Source organism: Ranitomeya imitator, chromosome 3 (genome assembly GCF_032444005.1).
Source record: "Ranitomeya imitator isolate aRanImi1 chromosome 3, aRanImi1.pri, whole genome shotgun sequence".
Classification (NCBI taxonomy): Eukaryota; Metazoa; Chordata; class Amphibia; order Anura; family Dendrobatidae; genus Ranitomeya; species Ranitomeya imitator.
In genome coordinates, this window is record NC_091284.1 from 479,016,088 (window position 1) to 479,032,000 (window position 15,913).

General features: G+C 44.8%; 1 protein-coding gene across 1 annotated transcript in view; it reads left to right on the plus strand.

Moving 5' to 3' along the window:
- CYBB (cytochrome b-245 beta chain) overlaps positions 1-12,952 on the plus strand; it is a 92,459-nt gene extending 79,507 nt beyond the window's left edge. Inside the window, exons 12-13 of the mRNA XM_069757543.1 lie at positions 3,129-3,253; positions 10,756-12,952. Of these exons, the coding sequence (XP_069613644.1) occupies positions 3,129-3,253; positions 10,756-10,882 (252 nt within the window). The 3' untranslated portion in view covers positions 10,883-12,952. The remainder of the gene's footprint in view (positions 1-3,128; positions 3,254-10,755) is intronic.
- The last annotated feature ends 2,961 nt before the right edge of the window (positions 12,953-15,913 follow it).

Below are 15,913 nucleotides of genomic sequence, written 5' to 3' on the forward strand. Positions count from 1 at the left end.
TCCACGAGTGTCCCACGGTGATCTCCCGTGGAGAGCAGCACATCAGCTGATGTGACCGCTCTCTAGGGGCTCCAGGAATACAATGAGGGGAGGTATCCTTCTGCACTGTATTCCTCCGCCACTGTAAAAAATGGTCCCTAGTCTCACTTTTGGCACTGCTGTGTGAGAAAGTTCCCACGCAGCAAATGCCATAAAGTGAGACCAGTGAACTACAGTAACCTGTTATGATCTGGTGGTTTAGGAGCAACATGGGACGAGCTCTGAAGGAAGTGGTACCTGTACTGACCGCAGTCCCTAAGCTCAACACAACACTAGAAGTAGCCGTGGGATGCTCCTGACACTCCCTAGGCACCTCGTCACAGCCTGAGAACTAACTACCCCTAAAGATAGAAACAGGAAACTATCTTGCCTCAGAGAAAATCCCCAAAGGATAGATAGCCCCCCACAAGTAATGACTGGGAGTGGAGAGGGAAAAGACATACACAGAAGGAAACCAGGATGAGCACAGGAGGCCAGTCTAGCTAGATAGATAGGACAGGATGGAATACTGTGCGGTCAGTATAAAACACTACAAAAAATCCACACAGAGTTTACAAAAATCTCCACACCTGACTAAAGGTGTGGAGGGTAAATCTGCTTCCCAGAGCTTCCAGCTACACAGACTTAATTCATACTGACAAGCTGGACAAACATAGAAAGCACAGAACGGATAAGTCCACAACCTGTTGACAGAAAAGAGCAAGCAAGGACTTAGCTTTGCTGAACTGGTCAGGATAACAGGGAAATCCAAAGAGATGTGAATCCAACCAGGAACCATTGACAAGTGGCACCAGCTGAAGGAAAGAGCCAGGCTAAATAGCCGAGCAGAATAGACAATCAGTGGAAGCAGCTGCTGACTGCTAAATCCAAGGAGCAGCCATTCCACTTAAAACCACCGGAGGGAGCCCAAGAGCAGAACTCACAAAAGTGCCACTTACAACCACCGGAGGGAGCCCAAGAGCAGAATTCACAACAGTAACCTCTCAGTGATGCACTGCAGGAGCCATTGTCTCCTGTCAGTGTGTCACTGGAGGTACTATAGAGCAGTGACATCACCCAATGTCACTGTTCTATAGGGGAGATCATCGTGGGGCACTCGTTATTAATTGGACTGCGTCGGACAGGGAGTATACTGTTTATTATTTTACGTTTTTTGCAGGAGCTGAAGTATGGTAAGTATGGTTAAATTAAGAATAATAAAATACTTTTTTTCTGGCTGTGTCTTTATTTTGTTTTTAACTCTTTCACTACTCTAGGATTAATAATGGATAGTTGTCTTATTGACGCCTCTCCATTGTTAACCCGACTTAATGTCACCTTATAATAGCAAGGTGACATTAACCCCTTATTACCCTATATCCCACCACTACTCAGGAGTGGGAAGAGAGGGACTAAGTGCCGGAATTTCTGGGGCGGCTGCGGACTGGTATTTGTAGTCGGGGGGAAGGGGGTGGATATCCATGGCCCCTCTCTAGGCTATGAATATCAGCCCGCAGCTGTCTGCGTAGCCTTTCTGGCTATAAAATATAGGGGGTCCCCACGTCATTTTTTGTTTTGGGGTCCCCCTATTTTAATAGCTAGTAAAGGCTACGCAGACAGCTGCGGGCTGATATTCATAACCTGGGAGGCGCCATGGGTATTACCCCCTTCCCAGGCTACAAATATTGGCCCCCAGCCGTCGATTTTCCCCCTCTGGCGCAGAAAATTGTGCAGGAGCCCACGCCATTTTTTTTCCTGTTTTTTCTTTGTGTTCATTAATCAATATCAGCCTTTCTATAGATATATCTATAGATAGATATATGGATAGAAACATCTATGTATCTGGCTAATTTCACACATCAGGTTTTTGCCGTCAGGCACAATCCGGCGAGTTTTGAAAAAAAAACGATCCGTTTTTTTTCTGCTGGATCGCTTTTTTTCTCAGAGTTGCATTAGCGCTGGATTGCACCTGATGGCCACATGTTTCATCCGTTTTTTGCCAGATCCGTCAAAAAAGCTGTTTCCGCCGGACGGAAAACACATTAGCCGGATGATGGGACTACTACTGTCCCATCATTGGCTAATGTGTCAATCACTGTCACTGTAGCAGGCTTATGCCTGCACGTGCACACCCCCCCAAGGACCCCCCCAAAGCCCACCGCAGACCCCCGACAGCCCACCGCAGACCCCCGACAGCCCGCCGCAGACCCCCGACAGCCCGGCACAGACCCCCGACAGTCCGCCGCAGACCCCCGACAGCCCAGCACATACCCCCACAGCCCACCGCAGACCCCCGACAGTCCGGCACAGACCCCCCACAGTCCGGCGCAGACCCCCGACAGCCCGGCACAGACCCCCACACAGCCCACCGCAGACCCCCCACAGCCTGCTGCAGACCCATGACAGCCCGCCGCAGACCCCCGACAGCCCAGCACAGACCCCCACAGCCCGGCATAGACCCCCCCACAGCCCGGCACAGACCCCCGACAGCCTGCCGCAGACCCCAGCAACCCCGCGATCCCCACAGACCCTCGTGATCGCCGCACACAGACACGCACATCTTCCCTGCACACACACAGTCTCCGCCCATGCACCGCCCACACACTCTTCCCTCCTTCCGATCTACAGCATTTCTCACAGCAAAACCGCAGATCTTTTTTAACCTACAAGGAAAGAAAGGGTTTATTTTTATTCCGACATTTGTGTCCCATTGACTTGCACTGGTTTCCGGTATCGGAATCGGCGATATCCGATATTTTTTGGGTATCGGTCCGATCCAGTCCGATCCGATATTTCCCGATATTGGAAGGTATCGCTTAACACTTGTCACCACTTCTGCATTTTTCTAGCACTCTTGGTTTTGGCTTACAAAAACTGATGTAAAGAACTACTACTGACCAAATACTCATTGTGTGAACGTGACCTAAGTTAGAATGCCCTTTTTTAAACGCAATGGTGTCCCAATAAGTGAGTTGTGCGAATCGTACCGAGATAAAGTGATCCACATCAAAGCTTTATTTTCATTCCAAATCACAAATTTTTGTTAGATAAATCAAATTTATTGTTTGAGGTATTTTTGTAAACTGTTACTTGTAATGTATTTTTATTAGGCCACAGCTTTCTCTTTACACCATGACCAAGAAAAGGATGTGATCACTGGCCTGAAACAGAAGACTTTGTATGGAAGACCTAACTGGGAAAATGAATTTAAAAATATTGGAAGTGCACATGCAAGGTATGTCTTATATACAGGATAGACCAAAAGTTTGGACACACCTTCTCATTTAAAGATTTTTCTGTATTTTCATGACTATGAAAATTGTACAGTCACACTGAAGGCATCAAAACTATGAATTAACACATGTGGAATTATATACTTAACAAAAAAGTGTGAAACAACCTAAATGATGTCTTATATTCTAGGTTCTTCAAAGTAGCCACCTTTTGCTTTGATGACTGCTTTGCACACTCCTGGCATTCTCTTGATGAGCTTCAAGAGGTAGTCAGCGGGAATGGTCTTCCAACAATCTTGAAGGAGTTCCCAGAGTTGCTTAGCACTTGTTGGCCCTTTTGCCTTCACTCTGTGGTCCAGCTCACCCCAAACCATCTCGATTGGGTTCAGGTCTGGTGACTGTGGAGGCTAGGTCATCTGGCATAGCACCCCATCACTTGGTCAAATAGCCGTTACACAGATTGGAGGTGTGTTTGGGGTCATTGTCCAGTTGAAAAATAAATGATGGTCCAACTAAACGCAAACTGGATGGAACAGCATGCCGCTGCAAGATGCTGTGGTAGCCATGCTGGTTCAGTATGCCTTCAATTTTGAATAAATCCCCAACATTGTCAACAGCAAAGCACCCCCACACCATCACACCTCCTCCTCCATGCTTCACGGTGGGAACCAGGCATGTAGAGTCCATCCGTTCACCTTTTCTGTGTGGCACAAAGACACGGTGGTTGGAACCAAAGATCTCAAATTTGTACTCATCAGACCAAAGCACAGATTTCCACTGGTCTAATGTCCATTCCTTGTGTTCTTTAGCCCAAACAAGTCTCTTCTGCTTGTTGCCTGTCCTTAGGAGTGGTTTCCTAGCAGCTATTTTTCCATGAAGGCCTGCTGCACTAAGTCTCCTCTTAACAGTTGAGGTAGAGATGTGTCTGCTGCTAGAACTGTGTGGCATTGACCTGGTCTCTAATCTGAACTGTTGTTAACCTGTGATTTCTGAGGCTGGTGACTAGGATAAACTTATCCTCAGAAGCAGAGGTGACTCTTGGTCTTCCTTTCCTGGGGCGGTCCTCATGTGAGCCAGTTTCTTTGTAGCGCTTCATGGTTTTTGCCACTGCACTTGGGGACACTTTCAAAGTTTGCCCAATTTTTCGGACCGACTGACCTTCATTTCTTAAAGTAATGATGGCCACTCATTTTTCTTTACTTAGCTGCTTTTTTCTTGCCATAATACAAATTCTAACAGTCTATTCAGTAGGACTATCGGCTGTGAATCCACCGGACTTCTGCACAACACAACTGATAGTCCCAACCCCATTTATAAGGCAAGAAATCCCACTTATTAAATCTGACAGGGCACACCTGTGAAGTTAAAACCATTCCCGGTGACTACCTCTTGAAGCTCATCAAGAGAATGCCAAGAGTGTGCAAAGCAGTCATCAAAGCAAAAGGTGGCTACTTTGAAGAACCTAGAATATAAGACATAATTTCAGTTGTTTCACACTTTTTTGTTAAGTATATAATTCCACATGTGTTAATTCATAGTTTTGATGCCTTCAGTGTGACTGTACAATTTTCATAAGCAATAAATTACTTGGCACTCAGGAAATCTTGTTGCAAGATAAGAAATTAGTTTATTCAGTGCATCCAGTTCCAACTTTTTAAACGTTTTCGGTCTTAACAACAGACCTTCATCAGAAATAGTTTTTATGGGATAATATATAGTGCCAAAAGTGTGACCCGAGCAGTGTGCGTCCAGATGCCCCAATGTAATACCTGGAGGACGTAATAAAGTATATGAGGGCAATCAGAGGAGCCAGCGTCAGGTAGGTACCGGGACCAGAAAGCACCTGAGAGTCTGGAGGAGGAGAGGAGAAAGCGCTGTACGGGGCGAGATGCTCGCAGGGGCAGTAGCGCTGGGTTCTCAGAGGACATCGGCGCCGAGCTGCAGGGGTCGCAAGGTTCCCGGGAATCTGTTGTTAAGACCGAAAACGTTTAAAAAGTTGGAACTGGATGCACTGAATAAACTAATTTCTTATCTTGCAACAAGATTTCCTGAGTGCCAAGTAATTTATTGCTTACATTTGACGGGTTGGATACCTAACTTGAGCACCGCCAAGAAGCCCTGAGTGCCGTGTGTACTATTGCTACTTGTACAATTTTCATAGTCATGAAAATACAGAAAAATCTTTAAATGAGAAGGTGTGTCCAAACTTTTGGTCTGTTGTGTGTATATATATATATGTTGGTATGGCGTAAATGGGGTGATATGCAGTGAGTTTTGGCCTCCAAACATGGTGTGTATTGTGTCTTCCAAAGAGTTCAGTTTTGGTCTCATCTGACCAGACTCAATTATCCCAGTATTTCACATGCTTGTCTAATTGTTGTTGAACAAACTTTAAACGTGCTTGAACATGCCTTTTGTTCAGCAATGGAATCTTGAGTGGTGAGCGTGCATACAGTCCATGGAGGTTAAGTGCATTACTTACTGTTTTCTTTTTTAAAAAAAATTAACTGCTGATTCCAGGTATTTCTGTAGCTCTCCTCATTTGGTCCTTGGCTCTTGGACAACACTTCTGATAATTCTTTTCATTCCTCTTCCTGAAATTTTTCAGGGAGCATATGATTGTGGTGAGTTTATAGTTAAGTATGGTAAGTGATGTTCTTTCAACTTCTGGATTATGGCCCCAACAGTGCCAATGCTGTGGAGACACGAGGGGTCAGTAGTTCGCTAGCCAAAACCGCATGGACCAGGGTTTATCCCACCAAACGCCAACTCTCCTTTTACCGTGGGCATAATACTACTCAGACAACACAGGGTGAGGGTAAAACAGTGTGTCAATACTTTATTTAACTACAAAACAGGCAGATAACATATCGAAGAGACCCAGCAAAACACCCAAGAGAGGGAAAAATTACAGATTATCACCCTTCCGCTGACTCGCCGGGATAAAAGCCGCTGTAACTTCCAGGGCTGACTACCTCCACCTATGGCACGCAAAGAGAGAAGGTAATGACAAGCTTAGGAAGTTGACGATCCATTGAGATTCAAGGACAAGTGACTAGAGGGTCACAACCTGGCTTCTAAGAACATCTTTTTGGAGCCAGGTGACTGGTGGGTCCCTGTTATAAACTGGTGGTTTAGGAGCAACATGGGACGAGCTCTGAAGGAAGTGGTACCTGTACTGACCGCAGTCCCTAAGCTCAACACAACACTAGAAGTAGCCGTGGGATGCTCCTGACACTCCCTAGGCACCTCGTCACAGCCTGAGAACTAACTACCCCTAAAGACAGAAACAGGAAAACTATCTTGCCTCAGAGAAAATCCCCAAAGGATAGATAGCCCCCCACAAGTAATGACTGGGAGTGGAGAGGGAAAAGACATACACAGAAGGAAACCAGGATGAGCACAGGAGGCCAGTCTAGCTAGATAGATAGGACAGGATGGAATACTGTGCGGTCAGTATAAAACACTACAAAAAATCCACACAGAGTTTACAAAAATCTCCACACCTGACTAAAGGTGTCGAGGTTAAATCTGCTTCCCAGAGCTTCCAGCTTCACTGAATTAATTCATACTGACAAGCTGGACAAAACATAGAAAGCACAGAACGGATAAGTCCACAACCTGTTGACAGAAAAGAGCAAGCAAGGACTTAACTTTGCTGAACTGGTCAGGATAACAGGGAAATCCAAAAGAGATGTGAATCCAACCAGGAACCATTGACAAGTGGCACTGGCTAAAGAGAAGAGCCAGGCAAAAATAGCCGAGCAGAAAGACAATCAGTGGAAGCAGCTGCAGACAGCTAAATCCAAGGAGCAGCCATACCACTTAAAACCACCGGAGGGAGCCCAAGAGCAGAACTCACAAAAGTGCCACTTGCAACCACCGGAGGGAGCCCAAGAGCGGAATTCACAACAGGTCCCAATCCTGGCTTTCCCAAATGTATCCATGGGGCTCAGGTGACGGGTGGTTCCAAATCCTGACTATCCCAAACATATCCATGGCTTCAGTGATGTTCCATAGAGCAGATCTGTATTCTTTCAACCGGGCCCGTGGTCCCCGAAGCTGGCATTCTGTTGAAAGTCAAATCTGTGTCCCTCGTGATGGAGCCATAATGTCTTAGCTGCTGTCTTTTAGAGTGTTGCTGGCTGTGGTTTTGTAAAGAGTCTCTGGTTCTCTTGTACTGTATATATGGATGACTTGGATAACCTTTTACAGAGGCATATCCCACTTACATAGTTCATAAGTATTGTCCTTCAAGCCTATGTGTAATCAACATATCAGCAAATAACCCCCACTCCACAAACTCACTCACCCTCGCAGAAATCTCAAACATCTCAACTTACAATCACTCTCTGAGTCCCTTCTCCCTCTCACAGACATAGCCTCCCTTCATGACGCAGATGCTGCTGCCACTTTTTATAACACCACAATAACAACAACACTCGATTCGGCCGCCCCACTCATGCATAGTAAAACTCGTACAATTAACAGGCAGCCCTGGCTGACCAGCCTGACCAAAGAATTGAGACGGGCTTCCAGGATTGCTGAGCGGAGATGGAAGCGATCCCACTCTGCCGACCACTTCACTGCATACAAGCAGTCCCTCGCCAGCTTCAAGTCTGCGCTCACTGCCGCAAAACAAACTTACTTCTCATCCCTCATATCCTCCCTGTCCCACAACCCTAAACAGCTTTTCAACACTTTCAATTCTCTACTCCGTCCCCCCGCACCTCCTCCCTCCCCCCTCATTTCTGCTGATGACTTCGCCTCTTTCTTTAAACAGAAGATCGATACGATCAGAGAAAGCTTTGGCCCACAGCGCCCACTGCCCCTCTTAGCTGCTCAACCCTGCTCCTCCAAAACCAGCTTCTCCACCATGACAGAAGATCAGCTCTCCACCCTCCTGTCAAGATCACACCTCACCACCTGCACGCTTGACCCGCTCCCATCCCACCTCATCCCTAACCTTTCCACGGTCTTCATCCCAACCCTAACGCACCTCTTCAACCTCTCACTCACAACAGGTGTCTCTCCCTCATCCTTCAAGCATGCCAAGATCACACCCATCCTCAAAAAGCCCTCCCTCGACCCATCCTCTGTGTCTAGCTATCGCCCAATATCTCTTCTCCCTTATGCCTCCAAATTGCTGGAGCAACACGTCCATCTTGAACTGTCCTCCCACTTCTCCTCCTGCTCCCTCTTTGATCGGTTACAATCAGGCTTCCGTTCCCATCACTCAACTGAAACTGCCCTAACTAAAGTCACCAATGACCTACTAACTGCCAGGAGCAAGCGACACTACTCTGTCCTCCTTCTCCTGGACTTGTCTTCTGCCTTTGACACTGTAGACCACTCCCTTTTGCTACAAATCCTCTCATCCCTTGGCATCACAGACTTGGCCCTTTCCTGGATCTCGTCATATCTGACAGACCGAACATTCAGTGTCTCCCTCCCCCACACCACCTCCTCACTTCGCCCCTTGTCAGTCGGTGTTCCTCAAGGCTCTGTTCTAGGACCCCTACTCTTCTCCATCTACACTTTCGGCCTGGGACAGCTCATAGAATCCCACGGTATGCAGTACCATCTCTATGCTGACGACACGCAGATCTACCTCTCCGGACCTGACCTCTCCTCCTTGCTTACCAAAATCCCGCACTGTCTGTCTGCCATTTCAGCCTTCTTTTCTGCTCGCTTTCTACAACTGAACATGGACAAAACAGAATTCATCATCTTTCCCCCATCTCACTCTACCCCTCCACCAGACCTATCCATCAATGTCAATGGCTGCTCACTATCCCCAGTCCCACACGCCCGGTGCCTCGGGGTGATCCTCGACTCTGCCCTCTCTTTCAAGCCACATATCCAAGCCCTTGCCTCCTCCTGTCGTCTCAAACTCAAAAATATTTCCCGGATCCGTGCTTTCCTTGACCGCAACACTGCAAAAACGCTAGTGCATGCCCTTATCATCTCCCGCCTCGACTACTGCAACCTCCTACTCTCTGGACTCCCCTCTAGCACTCTGGCACCACTCCAATCCATCCTACACTCTGCTGCCCGACTAATCCACCTGTCCCCCCGCTATTCCCCAGCCTCTCCCCTGTGTCAAGCCCTTCACTGGCTTCCTATCGCCCAGAGACTCCAGTTCAAAACCCTCACACTGACATACAAAGCCATCCACAACCTGTCTCCTCCATACATCTGTGACATGGTCTCCCGGTACCTACCTACACGCGACCTCCGATCCTCCCAAGACCTCCTTCTCTACTCCCCTCTCATCTCTTCTTCCCATAACCGCATCCAAGACTTCTCCCGTGCTTCCCCCATACTCTGGAACTCTCTACCCCAACACATCAGACTTGCGCCTACCATAGAAACCTTCAAAAAGAACCTGAAGACTCATCTCTTCCGACAAGCCTACAGCCTGCAGTGATCCTCAACCTACTGAACAGCCGCACAGCCAGCTCTTCCCTCTCCTAGTGTATCCTCACCCACCCCCTGCAGACTGTGAGCCCTCGCGGGCAGGGTCCTCCCTCCTTATGTACTCGTGTGCCTTGTTATCTGCTCATGTTTAATGTATTTGTCTATATTTGCCCCGTATTCACATGTAAAGCGCCATGGAATAAATGGCGCTATAAAAATGTATAATAATAATAAAATAATAAATATCATTATTCTGCGACCCTGCATATCTGATTTGCAAAGATAGCAGTACAATAAACTGCAGGAGCTGATATAAGAGTTAAATAACAACCATTCATCAATTTACAAATATCAATTTAACCTACAAGAAGAGTCAACATTTCAGACTCTTGGCCAACTGAATCAAGAAACACATAAATTCAAAAGTCAATATATAGATAACAGTCTATTCTTAGTGGCTTACTGAAAATAGACGTCTGGTTAATTAAGATAAAATGCTGTCTTGAGACAGCTCACTGATATTACCCATCATGAGATGTTTCTTGTGTGGCACCATGGTACGGAGGCACCTTTTTATAGACCATTAGTTGAATCAGCTGATATTATTTTCACTAAGTGGCAGGATTTGTTTCTAGTTATTAGATTTCATCTGGTGTCATGACTTCGCTTTTTGCACTTCTCTTTCTTCGTATCTTCACTACTTTTTCCCTGTGTCATTTCTCATTATTACACATAACTTAATTTATGGACATATATGGTTTGATTTCTTTACCTCTGTGGCTGGATGGGTTGCTGCTGACATCTGGTGAGAATTTCATGTCAATAGCACCTTTAGAAATATATTTACTTAGAAAATTGGTGGCATGTTCAATACATAGTTCACCCGCTGTATGTGAACATGTACATAGGATTAAAGGGGCTATTTTGCATGGGAGAATTGTTTTGTAGTTGTAAAATAATTCTTATTTTAGCTTGTTCTAAGCTGTTTTGCAATGTATTTTTACTGGCTGAATAACTTCTTTAACAAATTGCTTTCTTACAATCAAACATATTTTTTTCAATTATTTTTCACTGTTCTCTAAAGCTCCAGAGTTGGCGTTTTCTTGTGTGGACCGGAAAACCTCGCAGAGACCCTCAGCAAATTGTCAATTGCCAATTCCAGTGTGGATCCTAGAGGGGTGCACTTTATTTTCAATAAAGAAAACTTCTAGTTCAGCAGAAATTGTCCATTCATGTATTCATTAAAACTATCCTTTGCTTTCATAACCCTAAAGACTCTGATATTTGTTAGCTATCTATCCTCTCTCCCTCAGTATTTTGAGAATGTGATTTCTTTTATTGCATGAATAATTACAGACTACTAGGTCCAATGAGCTCTGTTGTACACTAGTTTCTACAGAATTCAATATGTGGGAATCCTTTGCCTTGAATACCTTTATTGTGGTTTATCTAGAGTACAGTATATACTCGAGTGTAAGCCGACCCGAGTATAAGCCGACCCCCCTAATTTTGTCACAAAAAAAAACTGGGAAAACTTAATGACTCGAGTATAAGCCTAGGGTGGGAAATGCAGCAGCTACCGGTAAATGTCAAAAGTAAAAATAGATACAATAAAAGTAAAATTAATTGAGACATCAGTAGGTTAAGTGTTTTTGAATATCCATATTGAATCAGGAGCCCCATATAATGCTCCATAAAGTTTATGATGGCCCCATAAGATGCTCCATATTAAAATATGCCCAATATAATCCTGCATAGAGGTTAATAATGGCCCCATAAGATGCTCCATAGATACATTTGCCCAATATAATGCTGCACAAACCTTGATTATGGCCCCATAAGATGCTCCATACAGACACTTGCCCCATATAATGCTCCACAAACATTAATTATGCCCCCATAAGATGCTCCATATAGATATTTGCCCCATATAGTGCTACACAAACGTTATGGACCCATAAGAAACTCCATACAGACATTTGCCCCATATAATGCTGCACAAACGTTAATTATGGCCCCATAAGAAGCTCCATAAAGATATTTGCCCCAGATAGTGCTGCACAAACGTTGATTATGGCCCCATAAGATGCTCCATACAGACACTTGCCCCATATAGTACTGCACAAACAATGATTATGGCCCCATAAGATGCTCCATGCAGACACTTGCCCCATATAGTACCGCACAAATGTTGATTATGGCCACATAAGATGCTCCATACAGACACTTGCCCCATATAGTGCTGCACAAACGTTGATTATGACCCCATACAGACACTTGCCCCATATAATCCTGCACAAACGTTGATTTTGGCTCCATAAGATGCTCCATACAGACACTTGCCCCATTTGCTGTTGCTGCTATAAAAAAAAAATCACATACTCACCTCTCCATCGATCAGGCACCCGGCACTTTCAATATTCACCTGACTTCGTTCCGGCGCCGCTCCATCTTCAGCATCTTCTGCACTGACGTTCAGGCAGAGGGCACGCACTAACCACGTCATTGCACCCTCTGACCTGAGCGTCACTGCAGAAGACGCTGAAGACGGAGCAGCGCCAAGAACGGGGAGCAGGTGAATATCGCGCAGTGCAGTGCTCCCCTCCCCGTTATACTCACCTGTTCCTGGCGCTGTGCAGTCCCTGCTTCCCAGGCGCCGCAGCTTCTTCCTGTACTGAGCTGTCACCGTTACCGCTCATTACAGTAGTGAATATGTGGCTCCACCCCTATGGGAGGTGGAGCCGCATATTCATTACTGTAATGAGCGGTACCATGTGACCGCTCAGTACAGGAAGAAGCTGCCGGCACCAGGAAGCCAGGGAACTGCAGGGACCGCGCCAGGAGCATGTGAGTATAATTAGACAGCCCCTGCTCCCCCTCCCCTGCCGACCCCTGGGTATGACTCGAGTATAAGCCGAGAGGGGGCTTTCAGCCCTCAAAAATGGACTGAAAATCTCGGCTTATACTCGAGTATATACGGTACTTTGGAGAATGTGCTTGTATAATATTCTGAACACTAGCATAGAATACTTAATTATTACTGATTTGCTTCCTATCCGCTTTCAGCCAAGCTTATTTCTTTCAAAAGATGTCTGAAAATGTAAATTGTTGATAATAAGATGTAAGGTATAATTCCACTATGAATGCTTTACAGTTGAAAATTCATGAATCATGACTCTACAAATATTGTTATGTTTATGCATCCAATTTCATTTTCTTTGCTACCCACTGATTGTGCAAAAATGTTTATATTAAAAATAAAGAATATTTGATAACTAGTATTATTTTTTTAGATGTTTTCCTTTGCATTTTGCACATAATACATTTCATTTTGGTTCTTCAGTTTAAAGTGCACATAATAGCGACAATCATGTAGGGAAAAGCCTGTCACTCAAGCAGAGAGAGGCAGGGAGAAGCACCAAGACAGGCCTCTAAGACTAGTGACCTGTGTGGTATGGTCTCAGGCTAGGTAAATGTGTTTAATTTGTCATTCTACAGTATTTCAGAGTAAAACACACCTGCCTCAAATGATGGATCTAAAGTCTGATTCATGCTGCCTGTACAGTGGGTGCGGAGAGTATTCAGACCCCTTTAATTTTTTCACTCTCTGTTTCATTGCAGCCATTTGGTAAATTCAAAAAAGTTCATTTTTTCTCATTAACGTACACTCTGCACCCCATCTTGACTGGAAAAAAACTGAAATGTAGAAATGTTTGCATATTTATTAAAAACGAAAAACTGAAATATCACATGGTCATAAGTATTCAGACCCTTTTCTCAGACACTCATAGTTAAGTCACATGCTGTCCATTTCCTTGTGATCCTCCTGGAGATGGTTCTACTCCTTCATTGGAGCTGTGTTTAATTAAACGGATAGAACTTAGTTTGGAAAGGCGCACACCTGTCTAAAACCTCACAGCTCACAGTGCATGTCAGACCAAATGAGAATCATGAGGTCAAGGATCTGGCCAAGGAGCTCAAAGACAGAATTGTGGCAAGGGACAGATCTCGCCGAGGTTAGAACAGAATTTCTGCAGTACTCAAGGTTCCTAAGAGCACAGTGACCTCCATAATCCTTAAATGAAAGGAGTTTGGGGCCACCAGAAGTCTTCCTAGACCTGGCCGTACAGCCACACTGTGCAATTGTGGGAGAAGAGCCTTGGTAAGAGAGGTAAAGAAGAACCCCAAGATCACTGTGGCTGAGCTCCAGAGATGCAGTAGAGAGATGGGAGAAAGTTCCACAAAGTCAACTATCACTGCAGCACTCTACCAATCGGGCCTCTATGGCAGAGTGGCCCGACAGAAGCCTCTCCTCAGTACAAGACATATGAAAGCCCGCATAGAGTTTGCTAAAAAAACACATGAAGGACTACCAGACTATGAGAAATAAGAATCTCTGGTCTGATGAGATGAAGATAGACCTTTTTGGTGATAATTCTAAGCGGTATGTGTTGGGAAAACCAGGCACTGCTCATCACTTGCCCAATACAATCCCGACAATGAAACATGGTGGTAGCAGCATCATGCTAGGGGGTGTTTTTCAGCTGCAGGGACGCGATGACTGGTTGTCATTGAAGGAAACATGAAAGCGGCCAAGTACAGAGATATCCTGGATGAAAACCTCTTCCAGAGTGCTCTGGACCTCAGACTTGGCCGAAGGTTCACCTTCCAACAAGACAACGACCCTAAGCACACAGCTAAAATAACAAAGGAGTGGCTTCAAAACAACTCTGTGACCATTCTTGACTAACCCAGCCCTGACCTAAACCCAATTGAGCATCTCTGGAGAGACCTGAAAATGGCTGTCCACCAATGTTCACCATCCAACCTGACGGAATTGGAGAGGATCTACAAGGAAGAATGGCAGAAGATCCCTACATCCAGTTGTGAAAAACTTGTTGCCTCTTTCCCAAGAAGACTCATGGCTGTACTAGCTCAGAAGAGTGCTTCTACTCAATACTGAGTAAAGGGTCAGAATACTTATGACCATGTGATATTAGTTTTCAGTTTTTCTTTTTTCATAAATTTGCAAAAATTTCTACATTTCTGTTTTGTTTTCAGTCAAGATGGGGAGCAGAGTGTAGATTAATGAGAAAAAAATGAACTTTTTTAAATTTACCAAATGGCTGCAATGAAACAAAGAGTGAAAAATTTAAAGGGGTCTGAATACTTTCCGTACCCACTGTAGTTCTCTTTTTCAGAGTAAACATACAATTAAAAGCTGAGGACCATACCTCTAAAGGTGACTAGTCCAAGAGGCTGGTCTCCGTCCAGCTGTTAAATGTAGGTTTACTCTAAAATGTTGCATAATAAGTAAAACATACCTGCCTGAAATGACAGACCCGGACTCAGATTTCAGCTGCCTGTAGTTTGGGCAGCATGAATCAGCTTTCCGGTTCCCTTTAAGGAGTAATCATCATTCCAGAGAAATCTAAAATGTTTCTCAATATGTAAATGACCTGTTTAAGATCTATTGATCACACACAGAGCTCCCTGAGAATCTGCTTCCAGAGCTTAATTTAAATGGAATGGGGCATTGCTAGTGTGAGACATGTAATGACTGACAGTCTGATCTCTTGATCTAAATGTCTTATATATTAAAAAAAAGTAGCTTTCTCTGGAATAAAACATTGAATTACAAATATCAAAGTTATAATTTTATTCATCTTCCTGTGACCTACATGTGGATATAGATGGCTTAGGAGGGTTGATCCTATGGACAGATTCTCTTTAAAGAAGAAGGAGCTGTATTTGCAGGGCCGGGATGGGAAAAGAAATTGCTAAAAAAAATATGACATGCATTTGTGCTGTATAAATTACTAGTATACCCTCAGAATCTTCCAACCAACACTACCTGACCCTCCACGACTTAAAGGAACTTTCAGGTCCCCGGTTCCCCCAGAACCACCAGCAGTTGTGTCTCCATATCTAAACATCCTGCCTAACATTCCCTTTATTACATTACACACATGAACAGATCTTTATAAAAAGTATTTCTAAAGTCCATTTATGATATATAAATGAGGCATTTGACTAGTCAATGGGGTGTTTGTGTCCCCAGACTAGTCGGCCCACTTAGCATGTTATCACACCCCTGTGGACATGATAATATGACTTGCAAGTGTCGGCGTCATCACCAGCACTATATATATATATATATATATATATACCATGCGCTTTTTTCCATCACTGCATTGATCCTCTGAAGCCGTGTGTATGCATCCTGACTTCAGAGAGGCACA